At 38.2% G+C, this 23,914-nt stretch overlaps 1 protein-coding gene, 1 long non-coding RNA gene and 1 other non-coding gene across 8 annotated transcripts in view; 1 reads left to right on the top strand and 2 right to left on the bottom strand.

The window, feature by feature from the left end:
* CCDC141 (coiled-coil domain containing 141) overlaps window positions 1–23,914 on the bottom strand; it is a 249,619-nt gene that overhangs the window by 32,600 nt on the left and 193,105 nt on the right. For 3 of the 5 annotated variants that reach the window (XM_009182528.4, XM_009182527.4, XM_021924378.2), the window contains exons 22-24: window positions 22,805–22,921; window positions 14,081–14,931; window positions 11,554–11,638 (exon numbers count right to left, since the gene is read on the bottom strand). In XM_009182528.4, the coding sequence (XP_009180792.2) occupies window positions 11,554–11,638; window positions 14,081–14,931; window positions 22,805–22,921 (1,053 nt within the window). Of the gene's footprint in view, window positions 1–9,629; window positions 9,646–9,765; window positions 11,639–14,080; window positions 14,932–22,804; window positions 22,922–23,914 lie in introns of those variants that run through there. The other 2 variants (XM_031651875.1, XM_003907670.5) reach the window with 2 other exon arrangements.
* The window catches only part of LOC108581344, a 98,501-nt gene that overhangs the window by 6,957 nt on the left and 67,630 nt on the right, over window positions 1–23,914 (top strand). Inside the window, exon 1 of one of the 2 annotated variants that reach the window (XR_004176707.1) lies at window positions 5,161–5,836. The exons of the other annotated variant lie outside the window; for it this stretch is intronic. This is a non-coding gene — a long non-coding RNA (uncharacterized LOC108581344). Of the gene's footprint in view, window positions 1–5,160; window positions 5,837–23,914 lie in introns of those variants that run through there. 2 annotated transcript variants of the gene reach the window in all.
* On the bottom strand, window positions 8,582–8,640 carry LOC116269286. Its single transcript, XR_004176765.1, has one exon. It is a non-coding gene; the product is annotated as a U7 small nuclear RNA (small nuclear RNA).

A 23,914-nucleotide genomic window follows, 5' to 3' on the forward strand; every position in this document is an offset into this window, starting at 1 on the left:
CTTCTTTCTTTTTCGTAACTGAATGACCTTTGATTTCTTTTCTCTTGCCTGATTGCCCTAGCTGCCAGAACTTCCAACACTATGTTGAATAGGAGGGTGGAGAGAGGGCATCCCTGTCTTGTGCCAGTTTCTTCAGCGGGAATGCTTCAGTTTTGCCCATTCAGTGTGATATTGGCTGTGGTTGGTTTCATAAATAGCTTCCTATTATTTTGAGATATGTTCCATCAATAAATTTAATTTTATTGAGAGTTTTAGCATGAAGGGTTGTTGAATTTTGTCAAACGCCTTTTCTGCATCTATTGAAATAATCATGGTTTTTGTCTTTGGTTCTGCTTATATGCTGGGATTACGCTATTGATTTGTATATGTTGAACCAGCCTTGCATCCCAGGGATGAAGCCTTAATTTCATCATGGTGGATAAACTTTTGATGTGCTGCTGATTAGGTTTGCCAGTATTTTGTTGAGGATTTTGCATCGATGTTCATCAGGATATTGGTGTAAAAATCTCTTTATTTGTTGTGTCTCTGCCAGGCTTTGGTATCAGGATGATGTTGGCCTCTATAAAATGAGTTAGGGAGGACTCTCTTTTCTATTGATTGAATAAGTTTCAGAAGGAATGGTACCAGCTACTCCTTTGTACCTTTTGGTAGAATTCGACTGTGAATCCATCTGGTCCTGACTTTTTGGTTAGTAGGCTATTAATTATTGCCTCAATTTCAGCCTGCTATTGGTTTATTCAGGGATTCAACTTCCTCCTGGTTTAGTCTTTGGGAGGTAAGTGTCCAGGAAATTATCCATTCTTCTAGGTTTTCTAGTTTATTTGCATAGAGGTGTTTATAGTATTCTCTTTGATCTTGCAGTTTGTATTTCTGTGGGTCAGTGGTGATATCCCTTTTATCATCATTTTTTATTGCGCTTTATTTGATTTCTTTCTCTTTTCTTTCTTTTCTCTTAGTTCCTATAGGTCTATCAATTTTTGTTGACCTTTTTTCAAAACAAACCAGCTCCTCCTGGATTCATTGATTTTGAGGGTTTTTGTGTTTCTATCTCCTTCAGTTCTGCTCTGATCTTAGTTATTACTTGCCTCTGCTAGCTTTTGAATGTGTTTTGTTTTGCTTCTCTAGTTCTTTTTAATTGTGATGTTAGGCGTCACCTTTAGATCTTTCCTGCTTTCTCTCTTGTGGGCATTTAGTGCTACACCCTCCCTCTACACACTGCTTTAAATGTGTCCCAGAGATTCTGTATGTTGTATCTTTGTTCTTCATTGGTTTCAAAGAACATCTTTATTTCTGCCTTCATTTCACAGTGTAACCCAGTAGTCATTCAGGAGCAGGTTGTTCAGTTTCCATGTCGTTGAGTGGTTTTGATTTGGAGTTTCTTAGACCTGAGTTCTAGCTTGAGTGCATTGTGGTCTGAGAGACAGTTTGTTATAATTTCTGTTCTTTACACTTGCTGAGGAGTGCTTTACTTCCAACTATGTGGTCAATTTTGGAATAAGCATGATGTGATGCTGAGAAGAATGTATATTCTGCTGATTTGGGTGAGAGTTCTGTAGTGATGCCTATTAGATCTGCTTGGTGTAGAGTTGAGTTCAATTCCTGGATATCCTTGTTAATCCTTCTCTGTCTCGCTGTTCTATCTAATGTTGACAATGAGGTGTTAAAAAATCTCCCATTATTATTGTATGTGGGAGTCTAAGTTCCCTTTGTAAGTCTCAAGGACTTGCTTTTATGAATCTGAGTGTTCCTGTATTGATGCATATATTTAGGATAGTTAGCTCTTTCTGATGAATTGATCCCTTTACCACTATGTAATGGCTCTCTTTGTCTCTTTGGATCTTTGATGGCTTCCAAGTCTGTTTTATCAGAGACTAGGATTGCAACCCCTGCTTTTTTGTTTCTTCCATTTGCTTGGTAGATCTTCCTGCATCCCTTTTATTTTGAGCCTATGTGTGTCTTCTGCATGTGAGATGCATCTCCTGAATACAGCAAACTGATGGGTCTTGACTCTTTATCCAATTTGCCAGTCTGTGTCTTTAATTGGACCATTTAGTCCATTTACATTTAAGGTTAATATTGTTATGTGTGTGAACTTGATCCTGTCATATGATATTAGCTATTTTGCTCATTAGTTGATGCCGCTTTTCCTAGCATTGATGACTTTACATTTGACATAGCTTTTGCAATGGCTGGTACCAGTTGTTCCTTTCCATGTTTAATGCTTCCCTTCCATGATCTCTTTGTAGGGCAGGCCTGGTGGTGATAAAAAATCTTTAAGCATTTGCTATCTGTAGAGGATTTTATTTCTCCTTCAATTTATGAAACTTTTAGTTTTATTTGGATATGAAATTCTGCTGAAAATTCTTTTCTTTAAGAATATTGAATAATGGCTCCTACTCTCTTTCTGGCTTGTAGAGTTTCTGCTGAGAGATTCGCTGTTAGTCTGATGGGCTTCCCTTGTGGGTAACCCACCTTTCTCTCTGGCTGCCCTAACATTTTTCCTTCATTTCAACTTTGGTGAATCTGATAACTATGTTTTCTGAGCTGTTTCTTGTCGGTAGTATCTTTGTGGCATTCTCTGTATTTCCTGAATTTGAATGTTGGCCTGCCTTACTATTGCTCTCCTGATGATATCCTGCAGCGTTTTCCAATTTGGTTCCATTTTCCTCGCCACTTTCAGGCAAACCAATCGTGATGATTTGCTTTTCACATAATTCCATATTTTGCAGGCTTTTGTTCATTTCCTTTTTACTCTCTTTTTTCTAAACTTCTTCTCAAGCCATTCACCCATTTGATCTTCAATCACTGATACCTTCTTCCAGTTGTTTGAGTTGGTTACTGAAGCTTGTGCATTTGTCACGAAGTTCTTGTGTCATGGTTTTCATTCTATCAGTTCTAACTATACTCACAAGCTACAGTAACTTCAGCAAAACAGCATGGTACTTAAAACAAAACAGACATATAGACCAATGGAACAGAACAAAGCCTCAGAAATAATAATACCACACATCTACAGCCATCTGATCTTTGACAAACCTCACAAAACAAGAAAATGGGGAAAGGATTCCCTATTTAATAAAAGGTGCTGGGAAAATTACTGGGCCATAAGTAGAAAAGTTGAAACTGGACCTCCTTACTCCTTACACCTAAAATTAATTCAAGATGTTGAGACTTAAAATGTTAGACCTGAAACCATAAAACCCTAGAAGAAAAAAAAACCTAGGTAATAATTATTCAGGACATAGGTATGCAAGTAAAGACCCTACAGTCTAAACACTAAAAGCAACGGCAACAAAAAGCTCTAAATTGTCAATTGGGATCTAATGAATAAAGAGCTTCTGCACAGCAAAGAAACTACTATCAGAGTGAACAGGGCAACCTACAGTATGGGAGAAAATTTTGTAAACTACTCCATCTGACAGGGCTAGTATCCAGAACCTACAAGAACTCAAACAAATTTACAAGAAAAACAACCCCATCAAAAAAGTGGCAAAGGATATGGAACAGGACACTTTTGCTAGACATTCATACAGCCAAAAAGACACATGAAAATGCTCATCATCACTGGCCATCAGAGAAATGCAAATCAAAACCAAAATGACATACTCATCTCACACCAAGTTAGAATGGCAATCATTAAAAATCAGGAAACAACAGGTGCTGGAGAGGATGAGAATAGGAACACTTTTACACTGTTATGGATTCGTAAACTAGTTCAACCATTGTGGGAAAACAGTGGTGATTCCTCAAGGATATAGAACTAGAAATACCATTTGACCCAGCCATCCCATTACTGGATATACCTTAAAGGATGATAAATCATGCTGCTATAAAGACACATGCACACGTGATGATTATTGTGGCACTATTCACAATAGCAAAGACTTCAAATCAACCTAAATGTCCATCAGTGACAGACTGGATTAAGAAAATGTGGCACATATACACCATGGAATACTAATGCAGCCATAAAAACGGATGAGTTCGCGGTCCTTTGTAGGGAAATGGATGCAGCTGGAAACCATCATTCTCTGTAAACTACAAGAACAGAAACTAAACACCGCGTGGTTCTCACCATAGGTGGAATTGAAACAATGAGATCACTTGGACACAGGAAGGGGAACACACACAATCGGGGCCTATTGTGGGGAGGGGCGGAGGGGGGGATAGCATTAGGAGATATAAATTTGCAATGTAATGATGAGTTAATGGGTGCAGCACACCAACATGGCACCTGTATACGTAGAGTGTAATAAATCTGCAATTGTGCATATGTACCCTAGAACTTAAAGTGTAAAAAAAAAAGTAAAAGTGCTGTTTAATCTACAAATATTTGTGGATTTTTGAGCTTTGTTATTAATTTCTTGTTTCATTCCATTGCAGTCTGTAAACCTGCTTTTGTATAATTATTATTCTTTTAAATTTTTAATGTATGATGTATGGCCAAGAATGTGGTCTATCTTGGAAAATGCTCCATGTGAGCATGAGAAGAATGTGTATTTTGCCTTTGTTGGATGGCATATTCTATGTGTCAATTAGATGAAGTAGATCGATAGTGTTGTTTAGGTCAGTATTTCTTAATTTTTGACTGTTAGTAATCCCATTTTTTGATCTCTCTTCTCCTTCCTTTTATTGTATATAGTCTTACTTTCGTTATATGTCTAAACACAACTTTCTTTCCGCCTTCCTCGACCCCTGTTGTGAATAATTTCAGCTTCCTCTAGAACTCTTTGCACCATAGTGCACTTAGGGGGTGATGTTCACATAGAAGATGAAAAGTTACTGATTGACTGAAATGTACCAAGGTGATCCCTTCAAATCAAGAAGGAAGCAGAGGTATTCCAGCACACCACAGGAGTGCTGGTTTGAAAGGCTGACTGGTGTCCAGTAACGGTCTCTAGGAATTTTATTACCAGAGACTTGTATTGGTTCTTCTAAAACATGGTCATTGTATTAGCTTCCTAGGGCTGCCATAACAAAGTACCACAAACAGGGTGGCTTGAAACAACAGAAATTTATTATTTCATAGTTCAGAAGGCTAGAAATTCAAAAGTCCAAAGTCTAAAGTAAAGCAACCATTCTCCCTCCAAGGGCTTTAGGGAAGAATCTTTCCTCACTTCTTTTAGCTTCCAGTGATTGCAATCTCTGGTGCACCTTGGCTGATAGCAGCTGCATTACTCCAATCTCTGCCTCTGTTGTCACGTGTCATGTACTGCCTCCTCCCTTTATGTCTCCTCTGTGTCTCTGTGTCTGCCATGGCCTCCTTATAAAGACACCAGGAACTGGATGTAGGGTCCACCTTGACACTACTAAACCCAGTAGAGTCCTCTTACTGGGTAACAAAAATTGTCATGTAGAAACATTTTATTGGGGTCTCTAACTTTTTCTCGGGGAGTTCCCTAAAAACATTTCCAGAATCCATAGGAAATTCACACAGTCAGGGAAGCTGAAAGGCAAAGCTGACACTGAGCATCCTCACCGTGTTGTGTAGCCAGTTTATCCCTTCTAGTTTTACATATCCCCAGTCACCACCCCTAAGTGGAACATAGCCTGCAAATCTTTCATCTTTCCATAGACCCCATTTTCTCACCAGAAATTATGTTCTTTGAGTGGGGAAGCATACTTATTTAATCTACTAATCCAGACCAGAATGTGATAAGAAATACTATTACTCTTGTAAGAGTAATAGAAACGAATAAAAATGCATTTTAAAAGGCACCTTCTGGAGCTGCATTCACTTGAATCAAAGGCTGGCCCTGCAGGGTTGGCATGGCAGCAGGTGCTAGAGGAGCGGCTCTGGAGCAAATGGGCATATTTGCCTTTCTGACTCTGCCAAGTAAGTGGTTTCCTACCTTGTCTGCATTTCCAGCTGACTCTGTTTTCCAACAGCTTGTTTGTGTGTGGGTGTGCATAATAATTATTACAAAGAGAGGTGGCTGTCTGCCATCATTAGCATAATATGTGCTGGAGACAATTTGCCATGGGTAAAGTATGTTCTTTTATATTTCACTGATTTTTTATGCTCAAAAGATTTTATCCCATGATTTTTAAAAATGCATACGTAAGATAAAAACACCATTTTGTAGATACTTGAATCAATAAAGTTCTTGTAAAAAGAACAGTTGTTGAATGACAAAGGAAAAAGATGATTTCATTTTATTACCTAGTTCTGGAGCTGCTATTTCACAAGTATTGATGTTTACGTGCATTCTAAATGGAAAAAGAGCCATGGCAAGGAGCCATGAGAATACAGATAGAAAACGTAATGTTATGTAACTATTATTTTTCTGGTTTAAAGAAAAATTGGATTTGATCTATTTTTTCCATCTACTCATATGGTTAAAATACATTTTGATTTCACCCAGTTTTTATTGTGCAAATTGGGAATACACATGCATTCTTGTCTATACAATTATTTCTGCACTCTTGCTCTTTAAGGAAGATAGGAAGTTAAGTTTATGGTACAAAAAGGAGGATCCAAGGAATCCGATTTGCCATGTCCTGGGTTACACAAATGAAACTGCTGTTGAACAGAAGGAAGAGTGAGCAGGCCAAACACTCAAACTCTCAACACAAAGGCTTGTTCACCCTGAGGAGTGTCATGCCTCCAACCTGCACTGATGCTCAGATGGTTCCTGATGTTATACAAACTCTCACCATCAAAAGGAACAGTGCTGTGGAGATTCATGGAAAAAGGCCAAAATCACAGCTGTGTGCTTCCTGTTTTTGAGGTTGAATTCATGCACAACTGATAGCATTCAAATCTCATCTCCTGTGATGAGCACAGACAAAATGAATTGTTTTTGCTTTAAAAAGGACACTTTTTCATTTAAGTCAGTGCAAATCTTTTAGCTTTCCAATGCAACTCAAGATTCTGCTTATTATAAATGGAAAAGTCTGTCATGCTTTGGCATTTACATTGACACAATGTCAGAGCATACTGTTAGGAGGTATTTTATTTTGTTTCAACTAACTTATTTCATGGCTGCACTTAAAATGCCGTGCATACAACAGGAGTGTCAAAAGCTTCAGATGGTAATTTTTAGTAAGAAATGGTCATGAATAAAGACAAACATAAAGCAGAACAAAATAAGATATTCTTTCCTTTCTTCATTTGGAATGCAAATACTCTTAAGTTCTTGGATTTGGCTTTCTTTATATTTACAAGTATGTATGAAATACTGGTTTCAAATAAGATCTGTTCACAGCCCAGATTACTGAGCCCCAGCTACAATTAAATATTGATCATTTACGTAGTGTTTTAAGGAAGTACATAAATTCTGGTTTTGACAGTTTGGATTTAGTCATAGAGAGTGGAGGCATCCACTTCCTCATACCGGATGATGATTTATGCCTGAGTACATATGTTTTAAAATGTTGGAACGCTTTAATATGTTGGAACAATATTGATCCAGGAACAACAATCCTGGACCTTTCCTCTTTCCTCCTCACTATTATTTTAGTCCCTCGTGCCAGCATCTATTTTTAAATTGAAATTTTCAATCAGGGTCTAGCCCAGAGGGTCTGGAGGGTTCTCACACAAGTTTTTCAGATGAGGTGAGAAATTTTCAAGCATGCTTCATTGTTAGGGCCTGATTTGGATTGACTCCTGTCTATAAGAAGGGAGAATTATCTTTGTCTTTTTACATTTCCCCTCTCCTCTCTCTAAAAAGGGGAGAAAAACAAGCTAGGTTTATTTATTTATTTTTTTTTTACCTTTGGCAACAATTCAATTCAAACGAGTTTACTGAATGTGACTGTGTCTCAGGTACTGGCAATACAAGGACAACAGGGCTGTCATGGATCCTGCTGATAAGGTTCTTACCACCTAGCCAGAGGAAACAGATGCTCAAACCTGCAATTCCCGTGTGTGTATTCAGGGGTGTGGCTGGGCAGTGCAGGTGCTGACAGTGCACATGGCAGGGCCATCTACTCTGGACTTGATGGGTCAGGAGGCTTTTCAGGGGAAGTTGTGTCTCAGTGGAACTGGAACATAAGCAAGACTTAAATCACATGAAGAGAGGGTGGTGAAGATAGTAAGAAAGTTATAGGAAGAAAGGGCTGGAGAGAAGAGCATGACAGGTGAAAACCCTGAAGTTAAATGTCACTTCGCTAGGGGTTGGGGGTAATAAGAGGGGATCAAACAGAGGGTGGAGAGGGGAGGCCAGGTTGTAAAAGGCCTATGAACTACTTGAGGAATTTTAAATTTGAGCAAAGCAGTTAGGACAGTCTTATAGTCATCTATTTTAAGTATGTGTCTTGATTATGAGTGAAAGAGGTTACCATTATTGATTAAAATAGCTAAAAAATTGTCTGCATCTTGTTCAAATATTTTAAATATCATAGAATATTCAGAGATTCAAATGTAAAGATTCCTACAGTAAATTTCTCTTGGAATTGAGTGTGAAAAACTACCACCAAATATTTATACGTCCTTTTATTGGAAAATCAAAGCTGGAAAACTCAATGATTTTGCCTTATGAAAACTTAAAAACATTTTGTTTTGCAGTTCTTTGAAGTATCAAGTATTTACAATCTGTTTAAGAGTTTGGAAGTTTTAAAAAGTTTTCTGGTGAAAATCTTGAGTTTAATTTTCACCAGAAAACCTGCTAGACAAATTCTAGAAGAGCTGTAACACATATAATTTTTAATCTTCCTTTTCATTTTAGTTTTCTTGTTGAAAATCTTTTGATATTACTAACCATTCAGGATTTTCTCTAGAAGCAAACGGTTATAAATTAGGTATACACCTTAAAATAGAAACAACACTTAAATTTCCTGGGTCTTATGTTTTTAACCAGTAACTGCAATTGATACTTTCATAAGAAGAATTGTTTGCTCAAGACAGAAATCCCAGCAAAAAGGAAAATCACACTTGAGTTTTTGAAATTAAAACATAACCAGAAGAATAACTGAATAATTATTCTTTACTGCTGTGGGAGTCAATCAATAGCCCAGAGGAACAGGTAGATGGATAGGTACACAGAAAGCTATCTGTACTATATCTTGAATATCAGCATAGTACTCTTTTCTGATCTTTGTGCTCCCCACACCCACCTTTCTCTCTCTCTCTCAAAATGGATTTTGCATGCTTTTTTCCATCGTACACCATGGGTATATATGTATCTCACTCTGCTCCCCAAAGAGTTAACATGAACAAACATGCAACAGAAAAAGCAAACCAGGAATTCCCAGGCCCTAACAACCCCAACACACAAATTCAACCATGTTGACAAAATGGGAAGGGAGATCCTGCCAAATTCATAAGAAAGAGAAAGTGGGAAGGGAGACAGTTTGTTACCAGGTCTCACCTGCCTTCTTTGGACATGAACAGGTTTTTACTCTTTAGCTTCAACATAGGCAATAGCAGTTAGGCAAGATTCGCACATTATTTGAAATGGGACAAAAAGGATATAAGAGGCCGGGTATGGTGGCTCATACCTGTAATCCTGGCACTTTGGGAGGCTGAGGCCCAGCCTGGCCAACATGACGAAACCTGGTTTCTACTACAAACACAAACATTAGGTAGGCATGCCTATAATCCTAGCTACTCGGGAAGCTGAAGCAGAAGAATTGCTTGAACCCGGAGGTGGAGGTTGCAGTAAGCCAAGATGGCACCACCGCACTGGGCAACAGAGAAAGAGTCTTTCTCAAAAAAAAAAAAGAAAAAAGAAAAAAAGAAAAAAAAAGTGGTTAACAGAAATTCCTTAGGATGTTGTATATACAAACTTTTAATATGGTTCTATCAAAATTTAGAAGGAAACAGAGATTTAATTTTTTAATTAAATTGGATATGCAGCACAAGAAAGTATATGCCAACTTTTTACTTGACTACACATTTCACATCTTCAGATAACATTCAGCAACTTTTTAATAACAACTTGAATATTATAATATTTTTTGGTTATTTGTAGACAGTCTTCCAGCAACATAATTAATTTCTTCCCTTCATCAAAAATCTGTAATGAATTATTCCTTCAACTGAAGATTTTCCTCAGCATAGTAAGACTACATTTAAAATCTAAAAAACAAATGCCTCCCTACTTCATGCTTATTTTTAAAAGGAGGCCAAAAAATGATCTTTTCTGAATAAAGTGTTTCAGAAAGGCATAGAATACTTCAATATTATAGTAACAATTATTATAATAAAAGGATAGAATTCATCTCATACCATTCTATTACATGTTTCCCCTTGGAACAAACAAAATGTATCCTCCTGAGTTTAATTTCAAGTCTTTGAAAAGAATGCAGTCTTAAGAAATTAGATAGGAATTTAAGTTCTAATTCATAAAACATCACTTTCCCCCATGGAACTAGTTGAAAATTACATATTAACAGCACCCCTTTAATTTAATATTCTAAAAAAACAGCATCTAAAAAAAAATAAAGAAATAGTGAGCAGGAGGCCAGTCTGATGACAAATTACATTAAACGATATCATTATCCTTAGCCCTCATAGAGTGCTTTCCATTTTCCAGATGTTTAAAAGACACAAAATGAAAACTCTGAATTGCCCAAGAGGTAGATGATGAACTCATTTTCCAGACAGGAAACTGAGGCAATGAGATACTTTGCCATAGAGTATAAAAATGGTCATCAGCAGAATCAAGATCAGAAGCAAACACCTGGTTACAATGTACACATTGCTGCTCAAAACACATCAATAGAATGTCAGGAATAATGCTGGTTCTTTCTTGCAACCTGTATTCCATCTTGCTATATGACATGCAGAGCTGACAAAAGATGGAAACTCTATTTAAAGTTGATGGCACGTCTATTCTCCAATGTCAAATCCGTGAGAGCAACATGAGGAATGATTATTTACAGTGTCATCATCAGACTCAGGAATGTAGTCTATGTTGAAATTACACAGAATGCATTTCAGTAAAAAGATCAAGACATGGAAAGCAAAATTAAAGGATAGCTAATGCAAAAATACAACATCAATTCAATAGTTCTACCGATATTCCCTACAAAGAGATGTTTTTAAATACAATTAAAAATAAATAAACAATTGTATTTGAAATTTAGCACGTCTCTATGCCAATGTCAGCCTTCATCTGCACACCCTTAAATTAGGAGGGAATAGGCATAGAATAATTTTGCTGCATATTATGTTGAAAACATCTCTTTCTAGAGTACAAAAATATGTTCTTATACACTACAGATAATTTATCAAGCTTTTCAACTACATTAAACACTCAAGAAAATTTGATTATTTCACCTAGCAGTGGTATTGGCCAAACAGGTATGGTGATGAGACTGGAGATACACTTGGTGGGTGATGCTTTGCAGGAGGTGCAGGAAGATAAACAGTGGCATTGTTCTTTAGGTACATGAGAATGATGTCCATTGGTGCCAATACCACAGTTATTGTGTGAGTAGCCAGTACATTAGGGACACACTAACATAGACGACACACAGCATTATCCAGTTTATTCTTGTGATTGGCGGCCTGCAGTTACCCGTCACATGGAGGATGACATTGGAAGAGAGAGTGCCGCTAGGGTTTTGGGCCTGAGCCACATAGAGGCCTTCATCTCCCTTGCATACCTTCGGAATGAACACGGAATGCCTTGTCTCCTTGTGTAAAACCTGTAAGTGCCCATCTGTAGACAGTTTCTGGCCCTTCTTGTACCTGAAGCAGAGAGGCAGTTTTTAAAGTCAGGATTGCTGTTCATTCACATTATTTCCAAGTTCTAATAACGGTTGCAAATAGGCCTATTACCATGCAATATTCTCTAGGATTAGTAGGAACGTTGTAGCCACAACAAATTCCAGTGGGGCTCTTTATCTTTTTTTCTTTAGTAGGCTAGAGTGCAGTAGCAGACTCAGAGATCACTGCAGCCTCAAACTCCTGGGCTCAAGCAATCCTCCCACCTCTGGCTCTCAAGTAGCTGGGACTACAGGCGCCTACTACCATGAGCAGGCTAAGTTTTTCATTTTTCATTTTTCTTAAGAGACCGGATCTCACGTGTTACCCAGACTGGTCTTGAACTCCTGGTTTCAAGCAATCTGCCTCCCTCAGCCTCCTGAGTAGCTGGTATTATGGGCTGTTTATCTTTCAAGCCGAAGTTGGCAACTGGTGGGGAGAGAATTGCTTCGACTGGCTCAGACAATGTTTTTGGAAAACTGAATTTTTTGAAATCCTTTAAAAATTGGAATATTGCATATGAAAATTCAGATATACAGCTACATCTAAAAACAAAAACAAAACAGACCATCTGGTCACATTAGGCCACCATTTGCTCATAGTAACAATTACCTAGGGTGTGAAATGGCACCCTCATGTTGTCCAGCTTTATTCTTTTTGCCACTCTGGAACAGCAGCTGGGACTCCTCAGAAATTGTATTGGAGTGAGACTCATCTACTCCATCATATTCATACCACGATATCCACACGACAATACAGATGTGCTGTTTTAGAGGACTGGACTTAACATCACCTCCTGATGAAATCACTTCATTTAATTTTTTTGAAGCAATTTCATTAGAAGAAAATGGCTTGTAAATATAAAAGGTATTTATGCAACTGGATTATGACTAACAACATATTTCTAAAAGTTTCCTATGAACATGAGTGCTTAACTGCATGTTTTTATAAAGCAAATAGTTTATTTTGTATATCTGAGATTCTTGTTTATTTATTTATACCCACAATCAACCACTCGGGGGGATGACAAATCTGAATCGTCTTCTGTTCCCATTGCCTAAGTGATAACTTTGCCTTTTCCTGGGTGTCCTAAAAATGTATGATATCCTGAAAGCTTGTCAGTTACTATTTGAGCACAGTTGTAAATCTGATGGCAAAACATTTGTTTACAACACTGTGATATTCTTCAACAACATGTAAGTAGCAGTGGTTCTTTAACCACATACACACTAACCAAATTATTAATATTTACTGTGTGGACAAAAACAAGAAATACATCTGACAACATTTTTCTTTGGAGTGAACTGAGATTTAATAATGAATTAAATATTTTTAAAATTCATAAATATGACACTCCTGATTTGTAAAAAAACATGCAATAATAAAGACAATAAAACAAAAAGCAAAAGTGACCGCACTAATATAGCACAAGTGCAGTTTCTTTTAATAATTTGAGAAACCAGAGTTTTCTCATAAGTTCCTTAGATAACTGGTTCATATTTCAAGTACCATTAATGGGCACACACAATAATCGAAACTGATCATTTAATATCTACTGAAATATTGTGATCAATAAATGCTATTTTACTTAATCTTAGTTTATAAGTATAAACTAGGTCTCGCAGATTTGTAACTTTGTCCTCAAATAAATTTACTTACGGATGAGAATTTTCCAAATGTTTAAAAGTAACCCACATATTGAGAAAGAACTGCTTTTGTTACCAACAGTAGGCAATCCAAAACCAGTATTCTACAGTTTGCTTTTACTGAAACAAATAGGCTAAAAAATAATGATGTCTCCAGAGTGAAATCATATCATTCACAGCTCAGTTATTATACTACCTTACAAAAATGAGTTTATTGCCTGTCACCTGGAACAACTGTGACAGAAATATTTTTATTCCATCTCTCATATTGAAAAAATTTGTAAAAAGAAATCCTAGTAAAACAAAATGTTACAAAGATGACATGTGTGACTCTGTTGGAAAGAGGAAAAAGATGAAAGAGGTAAATGAGAGAGAAGGGGAAAAAACCAAATTCTTGTATTTTTCAATTGCATAAAGGTAGTTAAAACAAGCAGATGCCATGCTTATATAGAAATAGACAATAGAAAATAATTTCAACCCACAATCTTTAGAAATGTGGAATGTTTAACACAGAAAAAAACAAGCACAACCAACCTACAGTGCTTTGGAAATTTGTTAAATTATTAGTACTTTATATGGTTACCTTTTATTTTTCTTAAAGGTATTAACTATGCTGCTTCTAAAATGAGAGTGGTCTGATGTGAGATTGAATCATGCAGAGTTACAGTGTCATAGAATATTAATCAGCTAGCCCTAAACCTTTCAGTTAGTGCTCACAGAATGATTTTTCTCTGTGACTGAATTTGTTTCCATTTATGGCTTGTCATTATAGGCTACCCACCATGTCAGTGTAGGCTCTGGAAATCCTGTTACTTCAACTTCCAAAGTCACTGGAGAACCTTCCATGACAGTTACATTAGACAGGAGCCTGGAGAAATTAGGTGCCTGGTCAGCTAGGCTGACCATGCTGCTCTTTGCTGACGTGCTTTTAATCTCTTCTCGAGGAACCATTTGCCTCTGATAGCCCCTGCTGGTGCCTGATTGAAACCTGAGGCCTGAGAATGCATCAGGGGAAGCATGCAGCCTATCTTGGATTTTAGTGAAGTTATTATCAGCATGCATTTTCTCCCGTGTTTCTAGCAAACCGCCCTGAGCCTGAGGGTGCTGCTGTAAAGCTCTCTCATGCACTTCACTCATCATGCTCTCTGGATGTTCAGCACTGATTCTGTGTAAGGCAGTACTCTTTTCCAGGAATCCTCTGGAGGTTAGTGGGGGCTCGGCTTTGAACTGGAGGTAGGGCCTCTCAAAATGACTTGAAAATGTTTCTCTCTTATCATTGCATGCATCCGCAAATGCAACAGGTGGTGGAAGAACAGATTCCTGGGCATTCCCTGGGCTGCTGGTCCCAGCCTGCACCGCATAGCTGCCTATGTGAAGGCTGAGGGAGGAGCTGACAGGCTCTTCCACCTCCATGTCAGATGGTGCAAGGGGGGACTCAGGGCTTCCTGGGAGAGGAGGCAAGGAGATGTCATCAGGTGAGACACACTCATATTCTTCCCCTGAGAGCATGTCTTCAGGCAGGAGCAGGCCCTGGACGCCACCCTCCTTGTCAGCGGACACCTTCAGGTCTTGTGGGAGCCGATCTTCCCCTGTTCCACTGATGGCCAAAAGATCTGCCACCTGTACCTGCCCCTTGAAAACAGAAAAGCCAAATCATCCTTATTCATTCATTTTTCTTTTTCCAGTTTCAATTACAGTAAAACTCAACTTCAGAGAGATAACCTGAGAAAACCTACAGGGGGTGAAAACTTAGGGGGCTGGAGGGAAACCATTTGTCTGTCTATCCTGAGCACAGTCCCACTTCTCATGACTAAGGAATCATTACAAAGACCTCAAGTTCTGAATAAAATGTGATAGACCTTGTGAACAGAAGAGAGAAAGTCCTAGTTTCCATCTGTAGTGAAGGGGTTGGACTGGATCAACATCTTTCAAACCATGATCTGAGGAGTCTCCTCAAACAGCAAAGTCAGCTTAGGTCTGGCTTGTCTACACTCCTTGTGAACTCACAGATGCTGACCATCAGAGACTCCCTTGTTAGGTGATTCCTCGGACCCTCCCAGAATAACCTGTCTTCTCTCTCAAGAAAACAATTCCTTTTTAAAATAAATTGTAGTGAAATATATAAAAAATGTACCACTTTAACCATGTTTAAGTGTGCAGTTCAGTGGCATTAAGTGCATTCACATTGAGTGTAACTATCACTGCCATCCATCTCCAGAACTTTTTCATTTTTCCAGTTGAAACTCTATCCACTAAACACTAACCCGCTCATCTTCAATCTTCCCCCTGACTCAGCCTTTGTCAACTACCATTCTATTCTCTTGCTCTATGCATTTGAGCCCTCTATGTACCTTATATAGAGTAAGCAATTCTTCATGACTAGTTTTATTTTCTTAAAGTCCCTTAGTTTATTCTTGCATTGAAAAAATATTTATTGAGCACGTACTGCTATACACTAGGAACCATGCTAGTATTACAGGCATAATTTGGTGAATACAAGTAGATCAGTCTTTGCAGTTGAGGAGATGATATCCTAGTGGAGGAGGTAGATATTAATGGAACAGTCAGACATGATGGCCTTTCCCAAGAGAGCACGTCAAGATACAATAGGAAAGCACCTGCCACTTGTCTCTTTGCTCCAATCTGAGTGTAGTTCTGCTAGGAGCTGTGAGTAGCAGTACTTATTTCTCTGCTTCCACTGTCCTAGTCTAATCCACATCCATCTCTGGTTTAAGAAGAGGCTCAAATGTTCCTGTTGCATAGACTCAAAAGCACATTGAAGCTGAAAAGCGATCTCATCTATCCCCACCTGCTTGTTTTATATCTCCTTTCTGTGCCATTCCTCAGCATTTTGGGTGCCTTCTTACTTAGTATGTACTGGTTTTTGTCCTGTAGTAACTGATGCATATAGGAAAGTCACGTCTTGCCTTGCCTTTGAGTTTTTGATTTTAGCCTGTAGTCCTGTTCTTGATATACACTTTGTAAGTGATTTTTTAGAAAATAAGGCCAGGCGCGGTGGCTCATGCCTGTAATCCCAGCACTTTGGGAGGCCAAGATGGGCAGATCATGAGTTCAGGAGATAGAGACCATCCTGGCTAACATGGTGAAACCCCATCTCTACTAAAAATGCATAGAATTAGCCAGGCGTGGTGGTACGCTCTTGCAGTCCCAGTTACTTGGGAGGCTGAGGCAGGAGAATAGCTTGAACCCAGGAGGCAGAGGTTGCAGTAAGCCAAGATTGCACCACTGCACTCCAGCCTGGGCAACAGAGTGAGACTGTCTCAAAAAACAAAACAAAACAAAATTAGCTAGGCGTGGTGATGGTTGCCTGTAATCACAGCTACTTTGGGAGGCTGAAGTAGGAGAATCTCTTGAACTCAGGAGGCAGAGGTTGCAGTGAGTCGAGATTGTGCCATTGCACCCCAGCCTGGGTGACAAGAGTGAAACTTTGTCTCAAAAAAAAAAAAAAAAAAAAAAAAAATGTGTTTTCAAGTTGAAGAGCAGAAGCAAAACAATGTTGCTTCTACTATCCCACAGAGATGATCTCTCTTTAGAGAAACATTAACCCAGCTTAGAGAAAGTGGTTTCCTTCCGCCATCTAGTAAAAGTTTAAATTCTGAGTCTAAAACCCAGATGTTCTTAGAAGTTCCTCTCACTAAAAAGAATACTAAAATTACTAATTGCCCCTCCCTCTTTTGGTTGTCATTCCACAGCTTAGCTCGGTCTCTCTCTTCATGAAAGTAGAATGCTTATTTTCCTCCTTATAGGGACTTTGATCAAACACCTATTGTCTAAGAATCTCCGCTACAACATTCTGGCAGCCTCTATTTGAATACTTTTTCTGAAAGAGTACTTTGAGAATGTGCACCTTACTTGTGTTAAGAATATCTTCCTACATGTAGCAGAGATCTGCCTTCCTGCAATTTCCACCAATGGATCTGAATTGGCCTCCTGGAGCTACACAAAAAGTCCAGCTGCTCTCCAATTTTAACAGCTCTTTGACTGTTTGGAGTATTGGTCCTACAACCTGTCTAAGCCTCTTTCTCTGTACCAGACACTCTCAGGTCTTCTTCTGCCTCAATTCTGTCATCATTTTGGTCATTTCTGGGAGGTCCCACTCCTACTGGACCACAAGGTCCTTTATAGAAGAGCAGGGACATTTGTTGACTTGATGGCCTTCCAGGGGCAGACAATGACAACTCCTTAATGACTTCGTCAGGTAACCTATGACTCTCCACAGAAGAATAATGTGTTACAATTGTCTGAAAATTTACAACAAGCTTAGAAGAGAAACTTGAATAAAAGTCCAGACCAGCCTCCCAACTCCTCAATCCCTGCTGGGGAGGAATTTATTTCCTAATTGAGGGTTTGGAAGAAGGAACTGAGCATGCTCAGATCTGTCTCTATGAGGCCCTCTCTTTTGGATTTGCCTTTCATGAAATGCATGGGTTCAGGTTGGCTCTAAGGCATGAAAATCCCCTGGAGGTGAAGTCTGTGGTTGTCTAGATGGGCACCCAAGTGGACTAGGTACACATTTAATCTATTTAAATCAGGCACGAAGTTTGGGGAAACCCACTAGAAAAGTTCAAGCTATCCAGCTTTAACTGGTTCCTGACTCCTGTATCTTACTTTTAGCTGGTACCAAACACAGGAAAGGAATCCAAGACTATCATTTTTTCACTTCTAACAATTCCTAAAATAGAAAAAGTACTTTCCTCGGAAAATAACACTACTCAATAATTTCTACTATCAATAAGAGGGAAAGAGTTTTCTCAAATCTTTTTCTGGAATCATTTAACTCCCCATTAAACATGTTTGCTTCTAGAGTTGTTTACTTTCCAGATGGTAAGTAATCAGTGGATTCATCATCTTCTTGACCTATATGATATGTATTTATTAAGGTGATAGTATTAGTTCATTTTTTAAAATAAAAATCACATGGGACCATTGACTCATACTGGATTTGTAGTCAACTAAAATTTGCTACCTCCTCTGTCCATTAGTGCTATTGATGAAAATGTTGAACACTGCAGTGTTTAGAACAAAGTCAGATATCTCCACAAGACAGACTGTTTCCAAGGTTGATGTTAATGAACTACTTAACACTCTTGAGTACAATTATAACTTGGCCAAACCCTCATTCAGTGCACATTTCTCCACTTATCTCAAGAGAGCATCATAAGTGTGTTTATCAGATGACTTCTTGAAACCATAATAAATTATGCCTATGGCACTAATCTAGAATTACTCATTAAATAATCATCTCAGGAAACAAGATAAGGTGAGTTTAATATATATGCAAGTGGTTTTCTGAGTAAACCCATTTGGCTCTTGGCACTTCTGCTTTTATTCTTAAATGCAAAAATGAATGTATTAAATTATCGCAGGTACCTCAAAACTATGTACATCTATTATGTATCATATAAAAATTTTTAAGAAAATTAAAAATGCAAATAAGATTTTAGTTTTTAAGTCACTGTGGAATTTTATGGAAACATTATTTTATTTTATTTTTATTTTTGAGATGGAGTATCACTCTTGTTGCCAAGGCTGGAGTGCAATGGCACAATCTCGGCTCACTGCAACCTGCACCTCCCAAATTCAAATGATTCTCCTGCCTCAGCCTCCCGAGTAGCTGGTATTACAGGCACCTGCCAACATGCCCAGCTAATGTTTGTATTTTTAGTAGACACAGGGTTTCACCATGTTGGCCAGGCAGATTTTGAACTCCTGACCTCAGGTGATCCACCTGCCTCAGCCTCCCAAAGTGCTGGGATTACAGGCATAAGCCACAGCACTTGGCCAGAAACATTATTTTAAAACTCACTGACCTATATTTCCTAGAACTGTCTAGTTTTCAACTACGAAAATGCTATCCAAACATTCACATACACTAATTATTTGTTAATATTTCTTCACCATAAAACCATGTTTGTTATTAAAAAAAAAGGTGTGTGTTATTTACCCAGAAAAGGTTAAATAAATCTATGGTGTTCAGTACAGACAGGGCATATTTACATCAGTCTAATGAGTTCTGGCAAAATAGCTGGGAAACTCTGATCTAATTCACCAAAACGTAGCTCAACTCTCAATCTGCTTTTCTTATATCAAATTGAGAGGCTGATCTTTGTCTTTTTGTTGATTCCTTTTTCTTTTCCCACCTTCTAAATATATGAATGGTCTGCAGCCTTATCTTGAAGTTCTCTAATTGTCTCTATATTCTTTGCCCCTTCAAGATCTCACCCACTTACATATCTAGTAAACAATTAACTTTTAATTAATACTAAATCTATAGCTTCAAGTCTTATCTCTGTCAGGACTTCCGAACTTTCATTTCTGCTCATGGGCATAATCCCTTGAATTTAAATCATTGCCCTGTAGGCAGAAAAAGTGTCTGGAAGAGAGAATGCAGTGATATTCCTACATCCATTCAACTAAGGGGGCAGAACCAATCCTCAAAGTACATAGAGCAGGCAACTACTTATGTGGTAAATTTGAAGGAACACCACAAGACTTTATCTTCCAAAATAGCTCCATAACAGATAGCCTTACTTTAGGGTAAATAAGATTTAATGAAGGTAAGTAGGAAGAACACAAAGAAAGATATTAAGCATAGGACTTGGTCTGTAAGAGGCATTTGTAGAGAAGGCCCTTAGCGGGGGCTTTAGACAAAAAGGGGTAATATGGCATTTTTGGGCACTTTACGTGGACAAGGTAAAAGAAAAGGGAACAGAGAGGTGGTGAAGAAGAACACTTTGTCTCTTCCCAAATTTTTTCAAGGCAAGTGTTTCAGGGACATCTTCCTGTACCTGCCAGGTGATCAAGATTAGTGTGTGTGTGTTGAGGGTAGAGGGGGAGTGCAGGGATCCTCCTTACCCAGTCTGATAAGAACACTCCACTGAATTATTTGGTGCAAAAATATTTCCATGCTATTGCTTGTAAACAGATAAATAGGAAGAGGGGAAAAGTTTGTAATGGACATCTACAGTATCATTACAAAACAGCTTATGTATATGCAACAGTTCCTGGGAGCTCCCATTTGGTCTTGTGGGAAAAGTGTATGGTTAAAATTCAGGAGAATTGGGGTGACTACCAGTTTTTAAACTACTTTCTGTAATTTTTGGAGGGCAATATATTTAATCCCTTTTGGCCTCAGTTTCCTCAACTGTAAAATGATATTTGATCAGATTATTGTTAAATCCCTTCTAGCACTAAAATTCTATAACTCTAAATGCTGGCATCAAAAGCCACCATCTTCCACCGAATAGTTCCATGACTTTAGGTGAGCCTGTTAATACTGTGTGCTTCCGTTTAATCTGAGGAGTTTTCATAGCTTCGGTGCTCACGTTGGGAATAAAACACCATCACTAATCTGTTAGCAGTGCTCCGTGTGTTACATTTAGTGAATTGCCTAATTCCACCTACTGCATTTTTGGGTCTGAAAAATGAGAAGTACTTTGCTATCTCCAGGAAAAAAAATCCCTGTGTTGAATATATTCTGTGGTAGTTCAGTGGAACTATTCTTTCCGACTCAAATAATTTCCTCAGGAAGGCTACCATCATTTAAGGGTATCAGAATTGACTGCAGTAATACCAGGACCAGCTTTTCACTTGGTGCTTCCTATCTGCCCACATGGGGTTGTGGAGAATCATTACATCTGATGTACATATAAATAATAGAGACAATAAGAGGGTAAATGTGATTGAGCTACTTAAAAGTGAAGATTACTGCCACCCTTTCATTTGGCTGTCTACACCAATTGCACCAGGACATGACATAATGTTAATAAGAATTCTTGACAGCTGTAATTGTAGACCTTCACTTACACCTGAAATGACTGATGCTATATCTTTTTAGTTTATATTAGAACAAAAGCGATTTTTCCATGAATGTAAATCTTGCTTTTTTTTTTTTAATTTAAAGGAATCTGTTTCTTCTAATAAGAAAATAAAAGCAAGATAAACTACTTTTGCTAAGTATAAATTATTTTTGTTTGCTTTGGTAACAATTTTTGTTTCTGAGTTCTTAGTAAATGTGTCTAGTTCACAATGTAGGAAATTGTGCAGAACTAAATAAAATAAATGATAGGATGCTGAATTTAGTAACTCTTAGAAACCTTTTTAAGAAAATGTGGTGCATTTAAGGCTATTCTTTATTATGTCAACCAGTCATTCTCAATTTAAGTGATTTTAGTATAATAGACGCTACTGGCATCTAGTGAGCAGGGCCAGGAACACTGCTAAACTCCTACAATGCACAGGACAGCTCCCCACAATAGAGAATTCTGAGGCCAAAATGCCAGCGGTGCTGTGGTTGAGAAACCCTGATTTAGACCAATCAGAGTAACGTAAGATCATTTGATATAAGAGTAACATCCAGCAAAATGACCAAAGTTTGGCAGCTTTCCTTTGCCTCAGAGAGGAATTTGGGTTTAAGTGGCTCAAGACCCTACCACAAAAAAAGACAGTTTGCTTAACAGTACTTGCTGCCTGGTGGTTGTATAACTGCACCAGGCCTTGGCATAGATTAACCTGTGGAAAAGGACCTATAAGGAAGCTGAAAGAACTGTATTGACTTCAAGGAAAGATAAATCTTTCTCCATGAAATAACCACTACAAATGGAGAGGGTTTGTGTTTATTTTTAACTCTCATGTCACAAGAAGTATATTTTATTAATTTGAGAACGGTTGAGAATAATGTTGACTCTGATTGTTCCTTCAGCTCCTCGGGAGAGAAACACTGGGAGCAGGCAACTTGGCAAAGCAAAAAGTCAAAAGCTAATTATAGTCCAGCAGCTATGAATAGAGAGTGAGCAACTTATGCCAAAAAACCATCATGATGTTGTGATTTAAATAATACTTTCAAAATCATGATACATTTGCATTTTTGTGAGTATCTGTAGTCATTACATGCTTTAATTTATCAGTAAGTGCATACATTTTACAATAATTTAAACATTTCTCTAAATACTTTAGTATTTATATTTCAGCTGGATTCTATGGTTTGGTAAATGTGCCTGGAAATATCATCTTAGAGGTGGAGTCTATGGGAACAAGATACTATCTAATTTCATGAACTAAGCTTTGCTAATGGGTCGTGTAAAACAATAAAAATCATGGCTTGGCAATATGATGAAAAGGGAGAAGTAAAATTTGAAGTTGGATTGGATATAAAAAGACAATGGAAAAGGCAGCTAGAGATGGGAAAAACAGAAGTGGTTTGGGGTGACATGGCATTTAAATGGCTGTCCCAATGCTACTGTGAAATGTCACGGTTTCAGTACTTGATAGTGAGAAGCTCAGAGGAAACAGCATAGCAGAGAGAAGAAGCACTAAGTAAGGAGCCAACGGAAGCAAGGAAGGAGGAAACTCACATTGCATTTACATTGGGAAATTCTATTTGGATAGATAAGAAGGCTGCAATTCACTTTTATTTTGCAATGAACAATGACTCTAACCTCAAAGCAAAAGTACTGAATAGCTGAGGTTAAGTAGTTTTCTTTACCTTATTCCTTTCTTCATTGCATATTGTCTGCTTATTTTTTGCTGGTTCCTTTAGCAAGTCAATGTAATCATCATGGAAGTCTTCCAAATTTGGATTCATCTTTAAAACGTCTCCCTGCTGTACAAAGCAACAGTTAGTGAGAGCCTGAGCCAGGAAAGTTGGAGGAACAGTGCCATACACTACTTGGAAGAAAACATAGACCACTTGCAACCTTTCAGCAAATACATTCCACAAGAGACTGGTGTACTCCCATGATGTGATTTATAAAATTATCCCTCCCAGCTCAGTTTCCCTCCTGCCTCATTCCTTTGATAGAGTTCATTGCCAGAAAAAATTGGTTGTTGAAAGGCCCAGCAGGAAAAAAGTAATCATTATAATAGGATGCTCCTGCAGGAGCATTCTCTAGAGAAAGGAATCATTATGCATGGCAGTGTAAACCATTAGGAGAGTCTGGGGAGCAGCAGTGAGGTAGAAATGATTAAAGGTTTCTAGGGGAGAAGAAGGTAGGAAATCCAGAGAATCTACACAAGCAAAATACCAGGGAGACTCTTGAAAAGAGGAATAAAATATCACTGAGTATAGTAAAGAAAAACAGCAATTGAGAACACAGGACGCTTCATGTGGTTGAAGATATTTTGTTCCCTGCATTTATGGGGCTCAGTTTTAGTCATGGAGGTAGTGGAGGTTTGCAAAGTGCTGTGGAGTCAGTGCGAGAGCCAAGAAGACTTTGTAAAGGTGGAAAGAGCCACTGGTATCCCACGTGATAGAACACGCCAGTTTAGAATGATGATCATACTGCAATGGAAGAGTCTCTATTCCACCTGGAATACGATCCTTGGAGCATGCAATACACATGCTCATCAAAATGCACATGCGACACTGGCTCGGAGGATTCAGGGAGACCCACTACTGGGGAGATTCTGCTTTTAGTCCCAACTCTAAACTGAACTGGTTCGTGTCGCTCAATGAATCACTCTGCTTTGGTATGCAGCTGATATCTTATTCTAAAATATCAGCTGGTGTGGAAAGAATGCTAGATTTTGAATTAAATCTAAATTCAAATTTCAGATCTACCACTATTGACTATTGGGGCCCATGTAAAGCACTTTT

Source organism: Papio anubis, chromosome 10 (assembly GCF_008728515.1).
Source record: "Papio anubis isolate 15944 chromosome 10, Panubis1.0, whole genome shotgun sequence".
Taxonomy (NCBI): Eukaryota; Metazoa; Chordata; class Mammalia; order Primates; family Cercopithecidae; genus Papio; species Papio anubis.